General features: G+C 40.3%; 1 protein-coding gene across 3 annotated transcripts in view; it reads right to left on the bottom strand.

Moving 5' to 3' along the window:
• The window catches only part of KDM6A (lysine demethylase 6A), a 104,921-nt gene extending 80,059 nt beyond the window's left edge, over positions 1-24,862 (bottom strand). Inside the window, exons 1-3 of one of the 3 annotated variants that reach the window (XM_081197155.1) lie at positions 24,635-24,862; positions 24,277-24,340; positions 1,705-1,813 (exon numbers count right to left, since the gene is read on the bottom strand). In XM_081197155.1, coding sequence (XP_081053281.1) covers positions 1,705-1,813; positions 24,277-24,340; positions 24,635-24,795 — 334 coding nt within the window. In that variant the 5' untranslated portion in view covers positions 24,796-24,862. The remainder of the gene's footprint in view (positions 1-1,704; positions 1,814-24,276; positions 24,341-24,634) is intronic. The other 2 variants (XM_081197153.1, XM_081197154.1) reach the window with 2 other exon arrangements.
• Positions 24,863-25,607: the final 745 nt, after the last annotated feature.

Raw genomic sequence — 25,607 nt, 5'->3', positions numbered from 1 at the left:
TGCAACAAAGATCGCAGCAAAATGTCCACAAAACCATGGGGAGGGGAGGCCATTTCCTCTTTCTAAATCCCTCAAACTTTAAAGACATGTAGCACATTTTCTTAATAAAAAAACCTGCATCCATTTTTGAAATTTGGGTTTCATTCCCACAAGTACTAAGCCAGAAAGTTTCTTCAAATTCTGCCCCAAAATGGAGACATTATAGGTGTTTGTTTATTTTACAATTCAAGTCAGTGGAGACCTCGTAAAAAGCTTTGGAAAAGCAAACTATCAGGATTCTGCCTTGAATTCAAAACAAAACGTCAGCTCAGACCTCAAAACATAAGAAGCGCACAATCTGAAACATGTTCCATACCAGTTTGGTTTTATACAGAGCCCTGGGCACTGTATAAATTAATATTTTTTATTGGTAATGTAATTATTTAAATTGTCAATTTAACAATAAGCCACTCTTCCTAAATTAATCTTTTTTTAAGAAAAAACAGATCAGTTATTAGTTGTTAACATTTCTACGCCTTGTTGTGCTCCTGTTAGGCATGGACCTTCCTGATGTGACCCCTGCTTAATTTTATTGTGTAGCTATTTCTCTATCTTTCTGAGTTACAATACTTACAGCAATACATAAGCTTTTATTTATGTTCTCTATTTAACACAATAAATGTAAAAACATAATGAAAACATCATAAAGACAATACCAAAAGAAGACCTAAACCCAAAGGCTTTAGGTAATTCTTTAGACACTGTTGCATATGCCCAGTGCATCAGGCACATTTAGAGGATCATGCAAAGTACCCATGATCCCTTGGATGACTCATACATACCACACATGCACAATAGCTTTTGAGGTAGTACTAAAGCCCACCCTCTTCCTGGTCTGGATGAACTGTCTCTGATGCCCACTATATGTAACAAAACGTGTACAAGAGGGAAGGTCCAAGCAAAGCTGAGAAATATCTAATCGAGGTTTGGATTCAGTTAGGCTTCAAGGCTGCTTTACACTTTCAATCACATTGCTGGGAGCATGATGGGGCCTAGGGATTTTGAAGCTGTATTTCAAACACTGAACCTAGGCTAAAAGGGGGACAAAATCTAATGGGTGGGTCAAGAACTGCTCCAGACTCATCCTAGAACTAATCTAATGAGTAAAGTATTAAACATTTGCAAATGGAAAAACAACTTCTGTCACTGCCAGGGCACCAAGGGTCACAGAGGCTGGGAGGATCCCTCTCAGGAAGGTCATCATAGCAAGGGGAAGACCATCATGGCCCTATTCATCAACCAGAGATAGAGCAGCAACAGGCAGCTTGCTTCCCCAATCCCTGCATGGCACTCTGCTCCAACTGCCAGTTACCGCAGAACTAAAAGGATCACAGAACTAAAAGAAGATACATGAGCTAGGTGGCCTAGGGCCACTGGGAGGCTGCTCCTCAGGAAGAACATTATGGTAAGATGGGCCCCCATCAACCAACCAGTGAAGCAACAGCGGTTCCATTGTTTGGTTTCCACCCTATCTTCCTTCCCATTCCTTTTGTTCATGTATATTAGACTGTACATTTGTGGGCAAGGACTGTTCAACCTTTTGAGAGAGGCCACATTTAGAAAGTTTTAGGCATTTTGTAAATGCTAAATAATAATTCCTTCATAAATATGTAAGCACATGAGATCCTGAGCAAAGACTGCTAAAAGAAATGGCAATGGACTTACCTTTTGGATAATCCTCCAATAAGAGGTTGAAGTGACCTAATTGGCAAAAGAAATCGGATTCGACTTTTCCTTCTGCTTTCAATATTAACGATTCATAGCAGCCAACAGCCTGAGGGGGAAGATAACAAACTTTATAAATATAATGTACTAAATACAATATATGTAAAGTTCTTATAAAACAAGTCATCACTTTTGGATAACTTTAGCATTGCGCATATATATATATAAAAACATTTTGAAACACCGTGTACTATTTCATTTTTCTTTTGTGGAAATGAACATGTCCCAATTCTACAACAGCAGTGTTCATACAATGGTGCTTCATCTACATTTTAAAGTTAGCAGCTTTTCTCCTGGTGTACACTGCTGAAAAGTTCCCATGCTGCTTTTCCTGTGTCATCTGAACCCAGGCAACCAAGGGTTTAAAGAGAAACGAACCATGAGCTCTGCTTCAGATGAAACAAGCCAGTCAGAAAGGCTTGTTTGGTCTACAGCAGGCACATCCAACTGAATGCGATCTACTCCCAGTGTAATAAAACTGGAAGTGATCTACCCAGTGTCATTGACCATAGTTGTTGAGCTTTTTGGGAGAGGATGGACCACAATTGTTTAACTTTTTTTAGAGAGAGATCACAGTTGATGAGCTTATTTTACAGGGAAAGACAACATTTTGGGGAGGATGTTGTCTTTCCCTGTAAAATAAGCTCATCAACTGTGATCTCTCTCTAAAAAAAAAAAAAAAAACAGGAACAGGTTGGACATTGCTGGTCTACAGGGCAGCAACAGGGCAGAGGAACATCACAGCAATTTAGAGGAGAATGTACCAGCAGGTCATGCACTTTAAATTATAGATTGTTTCAAACGATGGTTGTAATCGGACATGTGAACTGTGTGAATAAAATAATACAACTAGGCACCACAGCTATTGTTAAAATATAAGGATATTCTGCTTCAATACAGTCAAACACAATTAAAGGGCTGAATTTATATTGTTTGTTTTGTTTGGATTTTCTCATTTTGCAAGGAATCATTTTTTGATCAAAACATTAAATCCATACTCTAGCATAAAAGACAGTACTAGAATAGCACAGAACGAATTATGACTCTAGAAAACTTAAATTATGAATAATCTTGCTTTAAATCCATTGATCTGAGGAGTGTCTTTCTCCAGATCTGCTCAGCCTATAACAGTAGTGGCTTAGTGATGCTGTCAGACCAAATTGGAAGAGGAGAGTCCATGTGCCACTTACAGCAAAATGGCCTGGCACTATCATAAGACTCCTAAAATTGCAGGTGTATCAACAGAGGTATGAAGGAGAACCCAGGCTGAATCTCTCATTGGCCTGGTTTAGACAACACACTAAAACATGGTCTAGTTAACCAGGTAAAAACAATAATGAAAAAACAGCCTACATTTTACTAATTATTAGTTAACAGGTGCCCAATTATTATTATTAGTAGTAGTAGTAGTAACATTTGTATACCACCATATATCCACAAGTCTCATGGCAGTTCACAACATAAAATCACAAAACACAAAATAGATAAGAAAAATAAGAACAAGAACAACCCAATGATCTCTCCCTAACAATAATATCCAATAATCCCAAGGTTTATAGATGGTTTACACATTTTGGTTTATATTATCTAGAGCTTAGCATAATGTCCAGACCCAGACCTCTTCATGACTTAAGTGGCTGGAGCCACAATAAGGACAAGCAGTTAGTACAGAGCAACTTAAAAAAAGAAGGTGTGCTCTAGGTTCAGCAGCTCTCTCTGGTGCCTCCCATTGTGTCCAGCAATAGCCATTCTTCCCACTGCAAAAACTGCCCCCCCTCCCCCATATCATATTCTGGAAGGTAATTCACTGTGTGCTTGTCTGAACCTGTAAATTCCAGATCCTCCCTGGATCTTTTTTTTTTAATGATATTGCATTGACCACTTCACTTTCCAACCCTCAGGTACGGAGGCTGATCTGAGGGTCAATTTATATAGGACTCTTGTCTCAACTATATGCCCCAGTTCCTTTGAGATTCCCATCCTGCAACACTTAGTTCATGCACAAATCTGTCCTATATCTTCTGCAGTGAACACAGATTCAAAGAATTCATTCAATGTCTCTGCAAATCATAGCCTTCTTAAGCACAATTTATCACCTCAGGTTCCAATCACCTTTCTAGCCAGCCTCCAGCTACTGATATATTTAAATATTTTTTGTTGTTGGTGGTGGTCTTTATGTAATTTAAAGGAACAAATTCTCACTCCAGCCACACTGGAGTCCAGCATGGAATGCAGCTTTTATGGCTTTGTGGTACAAAGCATGAGAAGGGCAGCTAAGTTAATATATTCTAAGAGCTGAATATGGATGCTACTGTAACATAAGGGTGATGCTATTAATGTCAGAAAAGGAAGCACTAGCGTTTTCTTATTGGGAAGATTAAGAATAAAAATTTAAAGTCTTCTGTTACTTGTTGCCTGCATGCAGTCTACATTTTACAGGGTGTTCTATTAAAACTAGCCTTTATGCCTGTTGCTTTCACAAATGAAATGAAAAGAATCTGTTAATAAAGGGGAAGAGTGCTACAGAAGACAGTTCACTTCCTTTCCTTTGTTTAAAGAGAGGGAAGCAATGTTGGAAGAATTTAAGTTGGCAAAATGACCAGCAACAGCTGCCTTGTTGTGGGCATGTGGGTATGATAACTAGTGCAGAGGAAGGAAGCAAAAGAAATGACTGGAGAGAATGCAATTCAGTCTAAAATATAAAAAATCATTTGCGTTATTCTGCCACCTGCTTGCTTTTCATGGGCACTGAACTAAACACTAGTTCACTTGTGCTGGAACTTGAATTATGATAATTCTGCTGCTTTAACATCTAACTTTGTGTAAATGTAAAGATGTGTTTGATAAGGAAATGCACCAACAGAATAAACAAAGATGAGAATTCTAACTGCTCATTTTAACTGTACCTAAATAAAACCCAACACTGGGTTGCACAATCCCCAGTCTCCACTACAACAGGAGACAATGGTGGGAAAGTTCATATTTAATTCATTGATTCTCTTGTCTAAAATAATATCCATAGATGACAGAAAAAGAATAAAAATAAGAGTCAGAAAGAGTAAAAATTACGGTTACATTTTTTACAGTCTTGTACAATTCACTTCGATTTACTTTTTTTTTTATTAAAGGATGTTGCTGATCTTTGCAAATGCAGGGTCAGAGAGAACCCTAATAACCAACCATTCCTGTTATAGATACGGGTGTTTTAATTAAGTTTCCAGTAAACGGGAGGTTGTTTCTGTTGCTATTTTCATTCAGTTACCTAACAAGTGCACCCCTCACATAATCCCCCAACCAAAGCTCACACTTATATTGTCATTGATTGCCAGGACCTGACCTCACCTAATCTGCCAAAAAATCATGGAACAGAGAAGTTCAAAATACATCCTGTGTAACCTTTCAAATTAAAATTGTTTGAAGGATATCCTTTAGCCTTATGTGCACAGGAGTGCTTCTAAATTAGTGAGGGGATGGAAAAGACAGTCTCCGGATTAATTCCAGTTATAGGATTCTCTACTGCTATTCAATCCATTAATATCTGGCTCAATTAATGTGATTTTATCTTTTCCTAGCCTCAGAACAAAAATGACTTAAACATCAATGTAATTTCTGTTCTTTCCCTTCATCATCAGCTTTTTAATAAGAAAGGACTGCTAGATTCAAGTAATTCCCTCCCCTCACCCCAATTAAATGTTCATTTTTATTCATTAGAAATAAGAAATAAGTTTTTAAATGATGCAGTAATCTCTGAACAACAACAGGTGTCTGGTCCACAAGCTCACACTGCATCAAGTCTGCTGTACTTCTTCCTCATTTCTCTCACTCTCAACAGTAATACTTAAGAGAAGGAGACTCTGACTGGCACTCTACTGCTTTGAATTAGTCATGGAGAGGATAGTAGTAATAGTTGGAAGCTCTAACCTTTTATGACATTTTAGACTGTGAGTATAAGACTGCTACTAAAGTAAGTTCCACAGGCATGTGGGAGCTCTTCAAAGTGGAACTGCAAGAAGAACTGGGAAGGGGAACTGTACACACAGCAGCTCAGACCTACAAACACCCAGCCACCAAAATTAAGAGACAAATCTTCTCACATTCTTTTTACAACTTATATCCATGGATTTCCATTCTGTGAGCCACCATAATATGAATATATGAAATAATTAGGATATATAACAAGTTTATTAAATATGGGCACTAGTTTGAATCTTCTTAATTTTTCACTTGTTTCTGAACTTCCTAAGAACCAAGGATGCTAACTGCGTTCACATGGTATCCACGTTATTCTAATCCAAGTATAAGACAGATATTTACACACAGTACCCATGTATAATTGAACTTTATGATAATGAAAACTTCGGGGGGGGGGGTCCCACTACCCCTGTTCTTTTCAAGGTATGGGTCATCCATCCAGTGTTCGAAACTCCCATTGTTCTAGGCACATTTTGCGACAGGGAATTTCATTAGTGCAAGCAGTTTTTGAGCTCTGGGTGCAGTACTGCACCTAAGATTTCAGAGTAAAACTGCACAGTGGAAGGAAAGGAAGACCTTTTTACGCCTCACAGCTACTCTTAAGTATATTAGGGGGGTGGGAAGAGGAAGGACTAGACCATGTGAAAAAGGAACATAATATTTTAGCTGCAGTGCATTCCCTTTCAGCTTTGTATTCTTATTACAAAAATGTGTGCCTAGAAATTCTGTTGTTGCGCCCATAACCTAGGTTTAAGGTGCCATTTAGCTCTTAGCTTTCATATCTCACTTTCTAACACTGCATCCATCAGGGCAATCAAAGCAGTCTGCTTCATCTAAGAGCAACTGATAAAAAAGAATCTAGCTCCAAATTTGAATCATATTTAAGCACTCAGCATGCAATAGACATTGAATCGAAACCTGTAAAATTAAATAGTCATCTAAAACAACTGAGATTACACTATGAGCAACGTTCCAAAAAGTAAATCTTTGCACAATTTGTGCGTTCTGCACAATTATACATGCTTATATTCCTCTGAAATCAATGGGGTGTTAAGTGTGCATAAGTACAGCCAAGACTGTAGCTAAAATAAGAATAACACATTATGTTCCTAATTGATATATAGGTTGTAATGTTTGGTGGACAAAACAAACTTTAAAAAATAAATCAAGTCTAGTTTATAAAACTTTGGCGATATCCGCATGCTTTAGACTTAAGGCTAAGCTTTAAATCAACATTTGATTAAATCAATTCTAGGTGATACATTCTAGTATACTGTTGTATCTTTGCAACCAGTCAAAGATTGTTATAGCAATTGGAATAAATGCCTTTAAAATTAAATACACAGGGAGTTGGTATTATCAGTCACAACTAACCACAACAGCAGCTCTGGCCTTTCTTCTAGCAGAGAGAAAGTATTCTGCGTATCATCTGTAGCAAATTCAGAGAATGATGTTATTAAAGTTATGGTACTCTCTCTGGAAAATGTCTGGAGAAACAAAAATGGAAGATACTGAAGGAGGAGATTGGGATACTATTGTAAACACAACAGGAAATGGAATTTGATCATAATGGGACATGAACTAAAGGATATATAGTAAAAAAAAAAAAGGAATATTAGCCCAATATGAAATCTCAGTGGAGAGATTTTAAAATGGACAGAAGAATTTACTTTCACTCAATATGGAATAATGGTGGTGGGAAATAATGAAGATAAATCCAATATAAAAATATGGTTGACATTTATCAATAATAACAACAATTAGAGCCCATTTCCGACTTTGCATTGGGAAAAGCAATGATTCTGAGATACCTTGACTTGACTTAAAATAAATATTGTTTAACACAAAGTGGAGAAGATGGATGTTAGCATGGACCAAATGTTTTAAATAAACCTTTTTTATTTTATGTTAACGGGCAGATGGAAAATGAGAAGTTTTCTTTTTGTAGCTTTCTATACTGTTTCCTTTTCTTTGTCTTTCCCTCTCTCTCTTCTTATTGTCCCTTTCCTTCTATTTTTTCTTCTTTTTTTGGAGTCCCACATCTGGGGACTTTATAATAAAGTTCAGAGATTATATACTCATGCATGGCAAGCATGCCCAACTTGTTGATCGCGATCTACAAGTCGATTGCAGGTGCCTTTCAGGTTGATCGTTGGATGCGATGAAGAATTGGGGGCAGGGGGATCTCAACAACTCTTGGCAATGATAATGGGTAGATCACTACTAGGTTTTTTTATACTGGGAGTAGATTGCAGTCTCTTGGGAGTTGGATGTGCCTGATGTATGGGATAGCTGCATATTCTTGCACTGCAGAGGGTTGGACTAGATGATCCTCAGGGTCCCTTCCAACTCTACAATTCTATGATTCTATGGCTGATGGAAGACCCTGCATGAAAGGCTGGGAGGAGTGAAAGGCTGGGAGGAGAAAGGAAAAATCCCAAATGAGATCTGGGAGGAGCTACTGTTCCTCTGTGAGTGGAAAGGGACAATAATTGCTTTAAAGAGAGGCCTCCATATTTTACTTATATGATTTGTATTTCTTGTAGTTGCTTTTTTTTACTGTATTATGAATTTTTTAAAATAAAAATCTCATTCAGGGAGGAGTGAGAGAAAGAAACTACAGAGCACAATGAGCAATATCCAGCTAAGTTGTACTTAGAGTAGACACAATGAATTTATCCACCTATTTTAATTGGTCTGCTCTGAGTATGACTAACATTTGATATTACCCATTGCACTTAATAAAATATACTAATAGTAACCATACAAATGAAGCCAAAGAGTCACTGAGAGCTTCAATTAATTTGAATAGAAAGATGTGCCAGGAAAAGAAGACCCTTTTACATTTGAGTCCACATTTATTCTCTAATGCCTATACTGTACTACCTTTCTGACTACATAGGTTTTTTCTGGAAGGACTTGCATACAACACTTTTCAAAGATGTGCTTGTTGGAGTCATAAACAATAATGTCTGGCTTCTTGAATCATTACAGCAAGCTGTTGGATAACATACTGCATTATAAATGCAATGTATACAGTAAATATTGTGATTAAGCAACTAATTAAATAACAGCCCATTTCATGAGCTGCTGCCCCAAGGATTGGCAAAGACTTTTGCATATGGAAATGGTGAGCTCTCCCAAGTCTGCCATGGATTTACTCAGAAATAATATAATTTATTCTGGAAAAAGTAGGGAAGAAATATTTTCCAAACCCAATCTGAGGGCTTGAGAAAATGTCTCACTGTCCCTGACAGTCCCCTGCCTTACTTAGTCAGCTAGTAGAGAGTTTGGGGGCTTGAAAGGCGCATCTCTCCTTTGAGGCAAGCTTTAACAGGTCCTCAGAATTGTTATCCAAAGCCAAGGTTGGAGATGTTACGAGCACTACTAAGTATCACAATGCATTGTACACCAGTGTTGTCTCATTAGCCAGGGCAATGCACCAGAACAGAGACATGGTAAGCTTCTGCTCAACTGTCTCAACTTTGATATGACTCTATAGCATATATCCTATGAATTAGTACTATGAATTTATAGTATTTAGGGTTACAGTGGATTTTTTTCAGTCTTAAGTATATGGTTACTCAGAAAACTGAAATAGGTGGAGTGAAAAGAGAATTGCTCTCCATATATGTTGTCCCATATTACAACATATATGAAAAGCAATTCTCTTTCCACTCCACCTAATTCAACTTTGGCCAAATAAAGCATGTTGTTTCCATTTTCTAAATAATCCTCTAACAAGAATACAGCAGTAATTATTCCATTATCTCCCTTTAAAATGTTCCTCAAAAATGTGTTGTGGATCTGTTGTAATAGGCATGTAAAATTAAAAAAGAAATGAAATACACACATTTAAGAAAGTTCATTGTTGCATTCATTGTTACAAATCCAACCTAGAGTATACCAGAACATGGATCACTATAGCCAGGCTATCCCACTTGGAAAAGGCTGCAGCTGAAGAGCTGCCTAAATTTGCAAAGATGTCCACTTTGGCTCTTTAGTGACAAAGTGGGATCAAAAAGCACCCCTAAGATGCATACCTATTCCTTCAGAAGGACTGCAGTCCAATCCAGCACACCTAATTCCAAGATTTGGTACCTACCCACAGTGCCTATATCTCCTCAGGTTTCAACTTCAATTTACAGGCCAATTACCAAGCCCAGGTAACAGTTCACCACTTCCTCACCTGATGCAGATGACAAGGAGAAAAAGAGCTATGTTTCATCAATATGCTGATGACACCTCACTCTAAATCCCCAGTTTAACCTACCACATGGCAGTTTATAGATGCTTCAGAGAATGAAGGAAAAGATGGAATCTTGCAGGAATCTACAGCTGAAATGTCATGGAATCTAACAGAATTCCCCCAATGCTGTTTTCTGAAACTAGTCAGTCATGCAGGCACAAGTGGAATCACCATAGCACCATGGCTCCCAATCCAGAGAGTCTGTCAAGCAAGCTCCCATTATCAGTATGGTATCTATGCATTATACACAATATTAAAACTGTTAATAAATCCATGAATTTAAGTTTGTACAAGCAGATTATGAAAACATAATCTGAACCCATTTTACATATTTAGGAATGAAAGTTACAAACAGAGTGAGTAATAAATATTGCTCCCTCAGCAAATACATTAATATTATTACAGCCCTGCAATTAAACATGCCTGAGGTGAGCAAGAATTGCCTCTAGGCTGCTAAGAAAAGCCTTGCAGCCTAGAAAGAGCACAGAAATGCAGTGCAGTACTGCTCCCCACCTAAGGGAATACAGAATTACCATAGATGCTTCCTGCCTTTTCCTCGTCATCTGACAGTGTGCAGCCTGACTGAAAACAACCATAATGGAGAAACACAGCAGGGTGCAATGGCCTCTACCAATACAGCCCCCCCCCCCTCTGCTGCCTCTGTAATATGCCTCTGTTGGGAAGGAGGGAACTGACCAAGATGAGGAAATGCAAAACATGCCAGTTGCCTCTTCCCAGGGTTATACAGTAGCTTTAATTTCAGAAGGTAGGGAAGAAGCTGCAAGAGCAACTACTTTAGCACTGCTTCATTTCCTTAACATAACTACTTATTCCATACCTTTCAATTCTTTCTAATTTTCCTTCTCATTGTCTATATTTTCCTTCTCCAAGATCTATGTTTCTAATTGCAAAATCTTCTGCCAAGCTCATCCACTGATGTTCTTCCGATCGTTCCACCGACACGAGCACTGCAACTTGTCATATGAAACGATCCCCGCTCTCCTCCCACTGTGTGCTGTTCTGGAGGTTCTACTGACCCACGCAAGCCAAATTCAGCAGGGCGGGGGGGGGGGGAGAGAAAGCCCACAGGGCTTCTGCTGAGAGGGCTGGTTAGGTGAATCCCGCCCTCAGTTCTCCACCCCTGTACTACAGGAAATAATGCTTGTACAAAAATATACATGACCTGTTTGTTTAGGTGTTGCAGTTGTACAGATTTAAACTTTAGTGACATACATACCCACCCACCCTATCTAGAAATTTAACTCCACAAATGTTGAAGCAGAAGGAGGGGAACTGTTTTTTCTCCAGAGTGCAGGGAGGAAATTTTGAGAGAAATTGAAATATACACTATATTTACAGCCCCAAATGTATAAATGCTTAAGACTGCAATCCTATTTGAACTTACCTAGGAATAAAGTAACTTATGAATGTACATGTATAGGATTTTGCTGTTGATATTATACAAACAAAATTGTGAATGTGGCCAATATTAAAGAGTGAGGGCCCCAAATTGTTGCAGCCTCTGTTACCTAAGCACATGTATCTTAGTTTTTGCCATGTGAGTTGTTGGTAAAAATAAAGTTTGAATGTAGAAACCACACTTTTTTCACAAATGAAAGAAACAATTATTTGGGCAGAACCAATCTTAAAGAAGGGCCTATATAGTCCTTTCATAAAGATTGCAGAGCCCTCTAGGTGCAAAATGCATCTTAGATTAAAGTTCTATATAGGTATACAGCAAAGGTGGGGAATCTGTGGCCCTTCAGAAGTGGTTGGACTCCAACTCCCATTAGCCCATGACCAATGAGGATGATGGGAGCTGTAGTCCAGTAACACCTGGCGGACAAATGATACTGTGCTCCTGGTCTATATGTAGGAATTATCACTCACTGGTAACCTCAGGTCTTGACTATTATAATGCGCTTACATGCAGCTGGTCTGGCAGTTGAAGCTGGTACAGAATGCCACAGCCTGGTTGGTGAGCAATGTTCCTTATCGGGCAAATATCACGCTAGTGAAGGATCTGCAGTGGGTGCCTAACAGCTACCAATCCAGGTTTAAGGTTCAACTATTAACACACAAAGCCCTAAAGAGTTATTCGTTGTTACTGATTTTATTGTTTGAACTTTTTTTAACTGTTTTGTCATGCTTTATAACTGACTTAATTCATTGCAAATTTTGATTGCAGATGTTCTAAGGTTCTGATCAAATTGTTGTTCAAATTTCAATTATGCATTTTTACACATTTTGAGTCAGTAAAACTTTGCGTTAAAACAAATTTCTGTCATTCCAAAAGATAAAATATATATTGGACTATATTTGGTTTTTTGTTTGCAATAGTCCCCCAAACCCCCAATTTTTTCTATTTTAAACAATTGGAGAGAAAGCTCTCGGGGGGGGGGGGCTTGTCTATTTCCCAAAGCCCATTCTTTTCATTTCACCCCCAGACCTTTCAATCTCTCTCCATTGTTCACAAAGCTAAATATCTGATAAGAGAGTGATCCTTCTTGTACAATATTGCCTCAAGTTGAATTATATAAAATATTTAGTATCATCACTGGGTGTTTTAATGACTTAAACATTTGCTGTCTCTGGGCATCTGCCTGAACGGACAATGTTGCAAACTGAAGATGGGGGCAGGGATGGCATATAATCCCTAACGCCAATATTTGCAGGCGAACTGATGCCCTTTAAACATTCATGGAATAGGTGTGAGAGTCTGTAGCGAGATTCTAAGCATGTTCAGTTTAGCATACTTAGAAAGCCCCCCCCACACACACACTACCAGGAATTCTGATAAAACAGGGATCCCAATCGCAAGGAAGTCTCTAAACACATTCAGAAAATTCTCTAAACCTTTGCATCTAAAGGGCAGCCTATACACCCAGGGAAAATACAGGCCTGGCTCACATACACACTTCTGCCTCTCATTCACAACATTACATGTTTATGCAAACACCTGAATACCACTAGTATAAGTCTGTCATTTTTCATGTTGCAGTTACACAGTCTTGATTCTATGCATGCTATTTGAAAGAAATTTCCACCAAGTTCAATGGTACATAAGTCAGTTAAGAGTTCACTGAACTTCAGTCTGAAAGATTTATGATTAAAATATGTAAAGATCTATGAATGTATACACAGATGTGCTTGTACAAAAATTAAATTGAAACATTAATATTATGTAATAGATCAATACAAAAAGTTAGTTTGTACATAGTCACCAACAATCGCATTCTCTAGGGGATGTGGCATCTCTAAAGTAAAGCTTCCATATGAAAAATTTTGGGATATGGGGGCCGGGGCAGGGACCAGAAACAGACCCTTACAGATTACCAGAAATAGCCTGCCTCTGAACAGAATATGAAGGGGTCAGAGCTAGTAACACCAATCTAAAATTAAATAGCTTATGCACTACATCATATATGATGTTGGGTGAGGGGCAAATTAAGGTGCAGCCGAGTCAAAAGGGGGCTTGCCATGTCTTGCAAAGCCACATGCATTGTTCTCCAAAGCACTTGACAATCAGATGATTGTCAGATTACACCAGCCAGATCCAATTACACACTCCTGTCCTAAACAGAGTACAAATGCATGAAGCAACACATGCATTATTACAAAATAAACTGTGGGTAGGCTTTAAATGTGCATTAATAATTTGTGTGTTGTTAATTGTTTAGGACTGTAAACTGGTATTATTGGTGAAGACCAGAGTCTAGCCACAATCAAGACTCAGGGTCCAAGGCTGCTGAGTCTTTAGCTAGGAGCCAGACCAAGAGCAAAACCAAGTTCAGGGGTCTGATCCTGCTGCTGGAGATCGGGAGACCACTGCACCCAAGGCTGGCAGACAGAAGCTCCCAGAAGAACCCATGGACCATCAGGTCCTGTAGGACCAAGGCCCATCATGGGAGTTTTCCCAAGACTCAAGAATCAAAGGCCTCCCGCAGTACCTAACCAGTCCAGAAGCACAGAGAAACTATAGAAAGGAGGAGTATCCATCTTCAGGCAGGAGAGTTGACCCTTTAAGAATCTGAGGTCTCCACAGTGGGGGAGGGTAGACTGGAAGCAGAGGCTATAAAAGTCTGTCCGATCTCAATCTCTGTCACAGTAAGTTACTCATCTCAGAACTATCCTTGGTCCTGCAACTCTTTACCTGTCTCGCGCTATGAGACTAGCATCAGACCAGGACACAGCATTGACCTCCCCAAAAATGTTCCACATTCAGTGATGGAAATCCACATTAGAATCTTAGGGTGATACATGAAGATGCTCATTGGAAGCAAAAATATTGAAGATGGAAAGTCTCCAAATATTTATTATAATTAATTAGAGCCCACCTTTTAGGAATCATCATCATCACTATTAAATTTCTATACCACCCTTCATCTGAGGTTCACAGGGCAGTTTACAACATAAAAACACAAAACAGAGTAACAAACAAAACCTAAACCTACCCCACAGAGATATGTAACGAAGGCACCATGTGAGCCTGCCTGGGGAGAGCATTCCACAAATGGGGATCCACCAAAGAAAACTTCTGCTACTGTTATTATTACTACTATTTATTAAATTTCTATGTCGCCCTTCACCTGAAGTTCACAGAGCAGTTTACAATAAACACAAAAATGCATATCATAGTAACAAAACCCCCAAACACATTGTTTAAAAGGCCATTGTTTAATTAGCCAAAGGCCTGGGAGAAGAGGAAAGTTTTTTGCATTCAGTTTTATGTGCTTGGCAAATAAATAAATCGAATTTTTTTTCCAGGAAAAAACGATTTTGCACCAGAGGCAGAGTTAGGGTAGCACAATCAGTTCTGCCACACTCAGCACGAAGCTAAGGAGGTGTCACAGGGCTTCACAACTAGTATATTTAGCAGAATGGAAGGCTAGAGGTGCAGTTGCTGAATTTTGGACTCTCACAGGGCACTGCTGAAATTTGAAAAACCTAAGTTGGCCCTGATTGCACCCAATGTGTTTTGATTACAGGCAACTACCAATCAACACGCGTCCAAAAGATGCGTGATCATGCACATGGGTGTGATGGCAAACTTGAACATGACTTGAAAAAGTCATGAAAAGAGCGGAACAGGGGCGTGACATGGTGGAACAGGACATGGTGGAACAGGATACACGCTTGTGGGCCAGGAACAGAACTCCCACACAAAATGGTCGTTGACTGTGCAATTTTTGCTTTAGGAGTGATCCCCAGAACATAACCCCCACATATGTTGTGGGATTACTGAATAAGAAACCCTGTATATGTTTCAGGTTAGGCAAGGCCCAGCTCTAACATTTATACAACATCTGTATAGCTACTTACTTTAAAAGATTTAAAATTTTTTACAAAATTTGCTATTAATTTAATTGATGCTCAAGCTTTCTTCATGCAAGTGGCCTTAAAACTGAATAAACTTTCACTTTTTTAAAGTAATAAGTTAAATGGTTTTCCAAGGCATTTCCAAGCTGGAAAGAACTTTCATCCCCCAATGCTTTTTTCTACCTTCTCCACCTTTCTCCACCTGGAAAGGCAAAGTGGTTGAGAAAGAACCACAAAGATCATCCCTGTACATGCTTCTGTCTCTCTACCTGGACACATACCTTATTCCCCTCTCTGAGACTTTTCAAGAGAGACAGAGCAAATGCCCACATTTGAGTTTCTGTTATTGAAAGACAGACTATAAATTGCAAATAAACTAGCTTGAAAAGACAAGATAGGATAGAGATGGAGAGGTGAAGAGAAATGTCTTCCCCCATGTGGCTTTAGCCTGCTACTTATCAGCAATGGTGCCAAAGAATAGTGGCTAACGCAAAACAACTCACAATACAGTGAAATATTGCTAGGCCAGTGAGACTAGTTTATTGAGAACAGTTCAAAACTGCATGAATCAATGCAGGTGGTGCAGTCTTATAGATGTCTTCTCCCGCAGATCCAGAAAAAGAGGAGGGAGGAAAACAGGCTTCCTGAAGTTCATACTTTGCTGAGCATCAAATGGAGGAATATGAACACATATCTTACAACCTTAATATCTATTTAATGACCCAGGTAGGAGAATCAGCACATACATACAAGCCCTGGCCCTTCAATAAATGACAGCAATTAGCCAAACATATGAGGGTAAGATTTGATACCTTATGTCCTGATTTGGATAGGTTCCAGTTTGGGTATTATCGAATATAGTAAGATCATGAAATAATACCCACATTTAGAACTTGGATACTGGAGCCATTTCTGCTTGTTTAGGGAGTTACTTGTACATTACTGGATCTCAGATACAGTCATACCTCGAGTTGAATGTGCTTCAGGTTGAGCGCTTTCGGTTTGCACTCCAGACGTAACGGAGCGCGTTACTTCCGGGTTTCGCCACTCGCGCATGCACTGACGGTCAAAATGACGTCACGAGCATGCGCGGAAGCGGCAAAACGTGACCCGCGCAGACGCACCATCGCGTCTTACATTCTATTCAGGGTGTGAACAACGGGGCTCCGGAATGGATCCCATTCGCATCCCGAGGTACCACTGTAGTTTTGTTGTGTTGTTCCCACTCTGTAAATATCAATTCCGCTTCATAAGATGGCTCCTCTGCACCACTGTTAAGTGCCTAGTCCTAACTACCACTAGCAGACTGACAATAACGTAACAAACCCCTAGTTACTTCCTGAATGAAACATAATCAGGAACACACAAAAACAGAACAGTGTATGGAAATTATTGTCCTCATATGCCTGTGCGTCTCAGTCTAACCCTTCCAGTAAATGGCAATGAAGTGAAGTCAGACATGAGCATGAAACAGGAGGAGGGTTTACCCCCACTTCTCACTCCTTAGAATTTTCCTCTCACTTCCATCTATTTCACACAATGAGTACAAACTGTGGCTAATCTTGTCAGCAGGTACATGAGGGGGGGGGGTTTGTTCCCATTCTCTTACTAAATAGCCTGTTGGGTTAGATTAGTTGCAACCATTGATTTACAAGATCCAAGAGAAGTGTTCACAAGGGAACGATGAGCACCACTATAGTCCTTTAGTTAACTGCCCCTCCTCCTACAACCAAGGAGAAAAGGTCTTTCAAAAATAAAGCACTGGTTTCCCTCACTGACTGTGGTAACCACAACTGTAATAACTGCTGAGGAAGTTCCATCCACAGGTTCTTACAAACAACTAAATGCTTCACATCATAATTTACCATACACACAGCACCAATGAAGGCCTTCAGGAATCCATAACGCTGGACACAGAGAACTCAAGAAATTATCCTTAAGGAGTCTATCCCTTCTATGAGCAATACCTTTAATCTATATTAGTAAAGCAATCTGAATCCTATCTGATAAGAAAATATGTTTATTGTTTGAATCGTAATTGCACTAAAATTTAAGGCCTATAATTCCACCTTCAGCTTTTAGTTTGCCAAGCAAATTAAAACTGCAGTCATTCTAAACTTTAGCTTTTTAAGGTGCTTCCGCAACACATTCATCAGAGTGCTCCCAAATAGTTCAGATCTAGTTATAATAGCAAGTTATAAAACTGTATATATAAAATTATTATATAAAATTATATATGTATGTATGTGTGTATGTATGTGTATATGTATGTGTGTGTGTGTATATGTATATGTATATATATATATATATATTATGCTTTCGTAGATTTTCACGGGTACAGGAATGCAGGTTTTTGTGTCTTCGGGTGTCTTCCCGTGTAAGAGTTGGGGTGTCTAGGCGACGTTTCGACGAGGTCTCACTCGTCATCTTCAGGCTGGTGCTGAAGCCGAAAGCACCAGCCTGAAGATGACGAGTGAGACCTCGTCGAAACGTCGCCTAGACACCCCAACTCTTACACGGGAAGACACCCGAAGACACAAAAACCTGCATATATATATTATATATATATTTAAATCAAGTAGAGATTAAAAGGCTGAATTATTATAATCATTCAGTATACTTCCTATTAGAGAAAAATGGAAAATATGAATGTGAACAAGAGATCTAAAAATTGTGATTCTCTTAAAAATATATACTCAAATGAAATACAAGTTGTAATTCTGAAAATGTAATAGCAGACTGTCTAAAAATGATGTAGCTATCTTATGGCCATATGCCAAAACATAAGGTGGCTGAAAAGAACTAGCCAACTCCAAGATTTATACTTTAATATACAATGACAAAAAATGATCTAGAATGATGTATATATTTATTCCTTCATATTTCCATGAACAGACTTTAAGAAAAAGTTCACTATTGATGCCCAAAAAGAAAAAAGACTTTTTGGGATGTGTGGATATATTAATTGGGGTGTGTCAAAGCTTAATTTAGGGAGCAAACTCAGAGTTTCTTATGCATTTTTACATATTTCGGCTATTCTTGGTACATGTGTACACACACGTACATACTCTCCAAAAAAAGTACTGGCCTAAAGTATAGCATCACCTCTTAGATTACAATCTTTGGCTGTATGGGTGTATCAGTTTTGATGGTCCAAAGCTTATTTAAGGGTGCACACCCCTAGTTCTTTATTCTCTTATTTAGGCATGATGGCACCATGTTCTTGTGAAACCCTGGAATTATTGATTGAAAGAATGATTGTTTTTAACTGTTTTTAGAATGTTTTTATTGTTATTGATATGTTTGCCACACTGGGAGGAAGAGACGGATATAAATGAAATGAAACAAAATAAAATAAAATAAAATAAATGATAACTAGTGAAAATGATAATAATATAATGAAACACTCCCTAATTATAGTTTGATATAAATTTTATGGATGTAGATGCACAATAGGAGGATGGCCAATGACCATTTTGGAATATTGCTTCCTTAGATCTGTGCCAACCTGCATATGATGTCTATCTAATTTTGATCATTCCAGACTTGCATTCTATCCAAGTATAAAATGCCACCAGTAATGGCATTCCTACAGAAATCTCTTACAGGTACAGGACTATCACTGGTATCTCAGTGATCATTCTGATTCATAGTGTTTGTAAGAAAGTTTCCATTATTGTAGCTAAATTAGGCCTCAATCCAGGGAGTCACAGAATGAGCTCCACATGAGAAGTCACATTTCTAAGGCTGTAGTCCTATGAATTACCTAGGAGTTAAGTCCCTCTGAAACCAGTAGGACTTAATTCTGAGAAAACAAGCATAGGGTTGCAGGACATTTTCCAGAACTCCTTGTGTAAATGCAAAAGACTTGCAGGATATTCAGAAGAGACTTCTGAGCTGCATGGGGAAAGTGAGAAATCTAATTTCTGTAAGGCAATGTCTAGCTTATGTCACAATGAGAAGCTGATTCTGTCCTGCAAGAGATATTTTCCTTTTTTTCCCTCAATTCAATTTACATGGAACTTGGAACGGCTTACTTTTTTAGAAATGCAACAAATAAATAAATTACAGAATATCACTGTCTAAATACCTCAGATCACAACATTACCAAAATATGACTAAGCGAAATCTATTTTTAAAAAATATTGGTTTTTTTTAACCATCCTGTATCACCAAACAGAAAAAAAAATCCACGAGAAATCAATCTGATTTATTTCCAAATAGAAGCAGTAAGGACCTAACAATAAGTTACAGATTCTCTGATAATCCTAGTCACACATGTGTCTGCAAAACTAGACTATTATATTGAATAATTGCAAAAATAAATTAACAGAATGAAACTTATTGCATGAACAGTATGTCCATTACATTCTATTAAAAAAACATTGACAAACCTATTGGTTATGGCCTAATTTTATCAATGCACTAAATAAAAACATAGTCAATTACTGTCATACTAACTTCAGTCAATATTACTTCTGTTATACAGTGGTACCTCTGGTTACATACTTAATTCGTTCCGGAGGTCCGTTCTTAACCTGAAACTGTTCTTAACCTGAAGCACCACTTTAGTTAATGGGGCCTCCTGCTGCTGCCGCGCAATTTCTGTTCTCATCCGGAAGCAAAGTTCTTAACCAAAGGTACTATTTCTGGGTTAGCAGAGTCTGTAACCTGAAGCGTCTGTAACCTGAAGCGTATGTAACCCGAGGTACCACTGTATACACACCCAATGTACCAGTGAATTGCTGCCTTAAAAAAGAGAGAAAATAAAATAAACAGAAGACTAAAATGCATGAAACTGTAGTGGAGACCTTAAAATAAAATACATTTCACTCCATGCAACTGTCTTTGAAACAAAGTTGTTCCAACAGTAAACAAGAATTCCCATGAAACATTAGGGTAACAAACCATAAACATTATACAAAGTACTGGCAAAAATGACTGAGGATGGATTCAAAGTGCACTGAATATATCTGATGGCAAATTCTATCTAACCCTATGCATAGGCATACCTCTCATTGCATAACAGTAAAACCTTACTTAAGAGCTTCCTTGGCAATATATTATCACTGACATTAGCATATAAACCTCTGGGTATGAGTGAGAAAAAAGTTGCCCTCTGCTGCAAGGAGAAAACACCAACCTACAAACATGGGTATAGATATTTAAATATTTAGGCTTCGGTCCTAATATGCAATGAACATTACCTTTACACATGCTTTATAAGGAAATATAAATGCAATGTATTTACACACAGTTATTCAACATACTGAATCTAGTTGGCACACTAGTCAGCAGCATAAATATATTTTATACTAGAATTTCTTATATTTAATTGTGCATGGGGGAGGGGTGACCCAGGATAATATTGGGCCTACCATACCTCTTTAACGTGCCCTTTAAGCCGGAAAGGTTCGAGCACCATACTATCACAAATCTCATTAGAGTAAGGTCTACAGTATAACAAAACAATTGCTGCAGCACAAATAGAAACCTAAGCAAGTGCACAGAGGAACTAGAAGATCCAAAAACCAGAGTGCAATAGCAGAAGCTTGCTTATCATATACACCCACCAATGCCTAACTGCAAGCCGGGAAGTAAGAGTCATCATACTGCCCTGCCCCCATATTAAGAACAGAAGCAGATGCACTAGCCTTATCCAAAGCAGGGTATCAGGGAAATATTTGCAACACCTTTTTCCTATCAGCTCAATGCTTCAAATGAAGAACTGCTTGTAAACATTAAATCGGACCCTGAGGATTTGTTTACACTAGTATTTCACTTGGTATGAGAAGTACAAAACGCATATTCCTGTGCTGTCCCCCCCCCCCCCCGTACAGAGTAGAAAATGCATTCTGCATGGGGAAATTAAGAGCAGAATCAGACATATATCATAGTTTAAATATCCCTTTCTGCACCTTAGATCAAGAAGCATATAATTTTCATATCCAACAAAAACAGTGGAACTTCTTACAACAGGCCTAGAAAAGTGCTCCTGAGAGACTGCCATTGTTGTCACTAGGTACCATACACTTAAATGTACTTGCATGTTCTAAAACTGTACTGATTAGCAAACTTGAAGCAACACTGTTTACATAAAAAAACTAACAGTGGGGGAGGGGGAGTAAAATAGACTCAGAATAATGACCACATTATGAACTTGCTCCTATCATAAACCACAAGCTTACCTGAGCGAGTAACTATGACAAAAAACTTAAAGATGCCAATCCATAGGACAGATATCTCAGGATTATCATGGACCCAGGAAGTAACCCAACAGGAAAGTCGTTTAGGTTCCCCCACAACTCAGTGATACTTTGCTCAATAGCAAAATAGAACCTAGTTATTTTCTGACACAAAAGTCAGACTCTCCACACAGGCAGTTTTTCCTCTGAAATTGTTCAGCACCTCATAGGCCTGGCCTTGTGCATGTGAAAAGGCCCACAGCCCTCACCAGAACTACTGATGAACAATGTAAATGAACCCTGGCTGAAACCTAAAAATGACTGAAGTGTTCAACTGGCTGCTTAGATCTTGCCTTTTAAAAAACTATTATAACTCAGAGGAAGCACTTCGTTCCCAGATGGTTTGGATTGGCGTTATCATCTAAGAATGAAGAGTTCTACACCATGACCATTACCTACTACACATAAGGCATAAATTGTTGCACCATCCATGGTTTTGACACAAACTATTGGTGAACTTACTGGTTTTTTGCTATGTCAGCCATGAGCTTTACATTTATACACATGTTTGACTATGACCAACTTTCAATGAAGCTCTTCACTGCAATCTTTGCCTGGTGACAGCCCATTCTGGAAAGTAAGCCCCCAACCACATAAGGCCTGGGACATCACTCTTTCAACAGAACCCATCTGTTTTAAATCCATCTGCCCTAGTTTGCAATTTCTGCATACTTTTAATTTAGGCTACAATACTGTCCCCGCTTACCATGGAGTAAGCCCTAACCAACTCAATGAGACTTATTTTGGAGTAAGCATGCATAGGGTTAACTTGAATATATTTTCATATTCAGAAACGTCAATCCAAACCATACAATGACAAGATAACAATATACTATCCATTTTCATGTATACTCTAGCAATGTTACCCAATTGTTGGGCTCTGCTCAATAGGAAAAGAAACCTTCTCAGTTCTAACCCTTAAAATCCACAAGTACCAAACTCTGTTTTAATAATGCCACAAGAACCTAAGCCTCAAGTTATATACAAAAGATAAATACACATTTGAACTAAATATGCAAGAAAAATGAAAACACATTACAGTTATATCGTGTGATATTAAAAAGAACAAAATACCAAAAGTACTCAGGCTGTTCATCTTTGCAGATTGCGGCCTAACATTTTAAGCAGTAGAAACTCATCCATTTTTTCTAAACATATGTGTCTTATCCTAAAACAGTTTTCAGCAAGATTTCAAATTCTGATAGTCTCTAACATACCAGAAACTATATACGCACAGCAGATTTTTTAAAAATTAAAATAACTACTTAAACATTAAATGCTTTGGAGAACCTGTCTATTTTAACATTGCAACGAAAGCCAATAGAACAGAGGGAAATGCCATTACATAAAACAAAACAGACATACCCACGTAAAAAATCATTCACAACGTAGTAAGTTCACCAGTTACACCAAAAGGAAAAAAAATGTAAGCAAGCATTAAGGTCTAAAGTAGACTATTAAATCCAAATGGGAATGCCAATTTTAAAATAAGGAAATAATTTCATTTATATCCAGTCCAAAACATTAAGATGTCAAAATATAGACTCTAGCTCTGAAAATGCAGTGTCAAATGAATCAGCATTATAGCCTTTCTTGCAGCATAATAATGGTTAAAACTGTCCAGAAAATTAAATGGTCATATCTAGGTGCTAGACAGCTGCATGCTCCACAGGTTGATGCCGTTTATCCATGCTGTAAAAGTGCAATATTCTACTTTAGAAAACCGGAGGCAGGAGCTCTCAATACATTAGTGGGATTTGCAGCTCCAAAAAGCCACACTCTTCAACTGATATACATATTCATCCCTACTATTTATTTCCCTGTTTACCTCCTCCCACCCTGTTCTTTCCCCTCCCTATCCGGCCATCTTGGGCAGTCAGGAGCAGCCATTAGTTAACTAAATGACAGGACCAAGAACTTTTTTAAATATAGGAACAAGATTTCTCTTCACACGCTCAGGTGAGCAGCAACAGCCTCTCCCCCATGGCCTGACAAAACAGCATGATGAGGCGAAAAGCCTGGGAGAGAAGGCTCACTCAAGGAAGATGCACTTTGGGAGGAAGATGGCTCGAGAGTAAACAAATCACTTGGCGACTGACTCCCCAAAGTGACACACCATGGAAGAAAAGGGATCCCGCTTCTTCTAAAGCCCTTCTTTCGTGCTTATATGAATTAAGTTGGGTCGCTTCGGTCCTGTCCAGCTTTATGAGTAAATATGAGCAAAAGGGCTTTAAAAAACCAGGAGGGGAAAAAAAGGAGGTCCAAGGTGGCCAATGGCAGATAAGGAACGCCCGATCTCCCGATTATTCGCGAGGTTGCTCCCAGCTGGAGGGATTCAGGCCAGATGCGCAGGCACTCTCTGTCCTACTTTTTGGACAAAGCCCAGAAAGTGACCGAGAGCAGCTTTCCACTCCACGCGCCCCTCTCTTCCCCCTCCGCGCACAGGGGAGCAGAGGGAGGCACCTCCGGGCACCACACGCGCGCCAAGAGAGCCATTCTCGTCCGAAAGCCAGGGAAAGAGGTGGTGGCCACGCAGGGCAGGCTCGACCCAAGTCTCCTGGCGAGTCCCACGGGCGCGCTGCTGCGGCGGCGGCGGTTTAATTCCTCCAGCTCTGCTCCCCACACACACACAACACACACGCACACACACAAGCCCACGCGAGGGGAGGGTGGCTCCCTCGTCGGTTGCCTCCTCCCCACCCCCACCGGAGCCCAATCCCCCCTTACCTTTAACAGCAAGGCCTTCGTTCTGGCGCCATCTTCATGAAGCCTCTGAAATCCGAAGAGTCGGCTGCAGAAGGGGGGAGACGGGAGAGAGACAGGCTGAGAAAAACAGCCGCGTCCGCCGAGAGGCTGCCCCCCTCGCCCGCCCCACACGGACGCCTTCATCCGCTCCCTCGCGCTCGCCGCCCGCGCTCCGACCTGACGAGAGCACCACAACCGCCGCCGCTCTTTTTTATATTCCCCTCTCTCTCTCCCACACACACACACGCGCGCACACACACACACACACAAGACACACACACACCCCGGTCGAGCGAGAACACCGGACGAGCCGGAGCGCGGAGGCTGCCGTTGGGGGTACCTGTCGAGGCCGGCGAGGACTTCTCTTTCCTCCGCTGTCAGGCTGGCGAAGTCCTCCTCGCTCTGGCCGCTCGCTTTCCCCGCCGCCATTTTCTTTTCCTCATCACCGAAAGAAGCAGTAGAGGCGGCGGCGGCGGCGAGCGACACTCCACACGATTTCATGGAAACGCAGCGCAATTAACTCGCGATCGCAAGGCCCCCCCTCCCCGCGCGCCCACCCCAAGGCCCCCCCAGTGCCGGGCGGGGCGGGGTGCCCGACACACACACGCCACCAACACAACTTTTATTACAACAACAACAGCCGGCAGGGAGGGGGAGGGAGAGGGAGAGGCGGGGGGGAGCCCCGCTGCTCGGAGGAGGAGGAGGGAGGGAGGGAGAGAGGGAGGGAGGGAAGGAGCCCCAGCGCTGGAGACGCGGGGGGAGGCAGGAGGGGGAGGAGAATAAGGAGGAGGAGGAGGCGGCTGCTGTTGCTGCTGCTGGCGGCGGTGACGGCGGCGGCGGCGGAGCAGTGTTTACATCGCTGCTGAGCCGCCAGCCCCGGCGGCGAGGAGTGAGTGGAGTCGGAGTGACAGGGGCCCGCGCGCGCCCGCGCGGGGTGTATTTGTTGCCTGTACAAACTTCCCCAGCAGCTGCACAAAGTTGTTGTAATTGTGTCACACAGCGAACCCCACGCCGCCACCGTGACCCCCCCCTCCCCACCCCGCTTGCCTGTGCCCACGCAGCCAATCGCCGCGCCCAGCCGCGCCCACGTGACCTTTGTTGACTTACGTCAGTCATAGCGCTCCTCTACCGCTACGCTCGAGCTTGGTAGCCGCGCTGCCTTTCACGTAGCGGCTACGCTGCGGAGTTGGGAAGCTGTACTTCGGGTACCCCGATTGCAGCCTGAGCGCGGAATCCTCCATGTGTGGCCGGGGCGGGGCGGGTGGCGTTAGAAACTTCCTCTACTTTTCTAAAAAGTAGGAAAGGAGCCAAAC

Source organism: Podarcis bocagei (genome assembly GCF_964188305.1).
Source record: "Podarcis bocagei genome assembly, chromosome: 6".
Taxonomy (NCBI): domain Eukaryota; kingdom Metazoa; phylum Chordata; class Lepidosauria; order Squamata; family Lacertidae; genus Podarcis; species Podarcis bocagei.
Note: the sequence above shows the minus strand (reverse complement) of the source record. Positions and strands in the feature narration are given on the sequence as shown.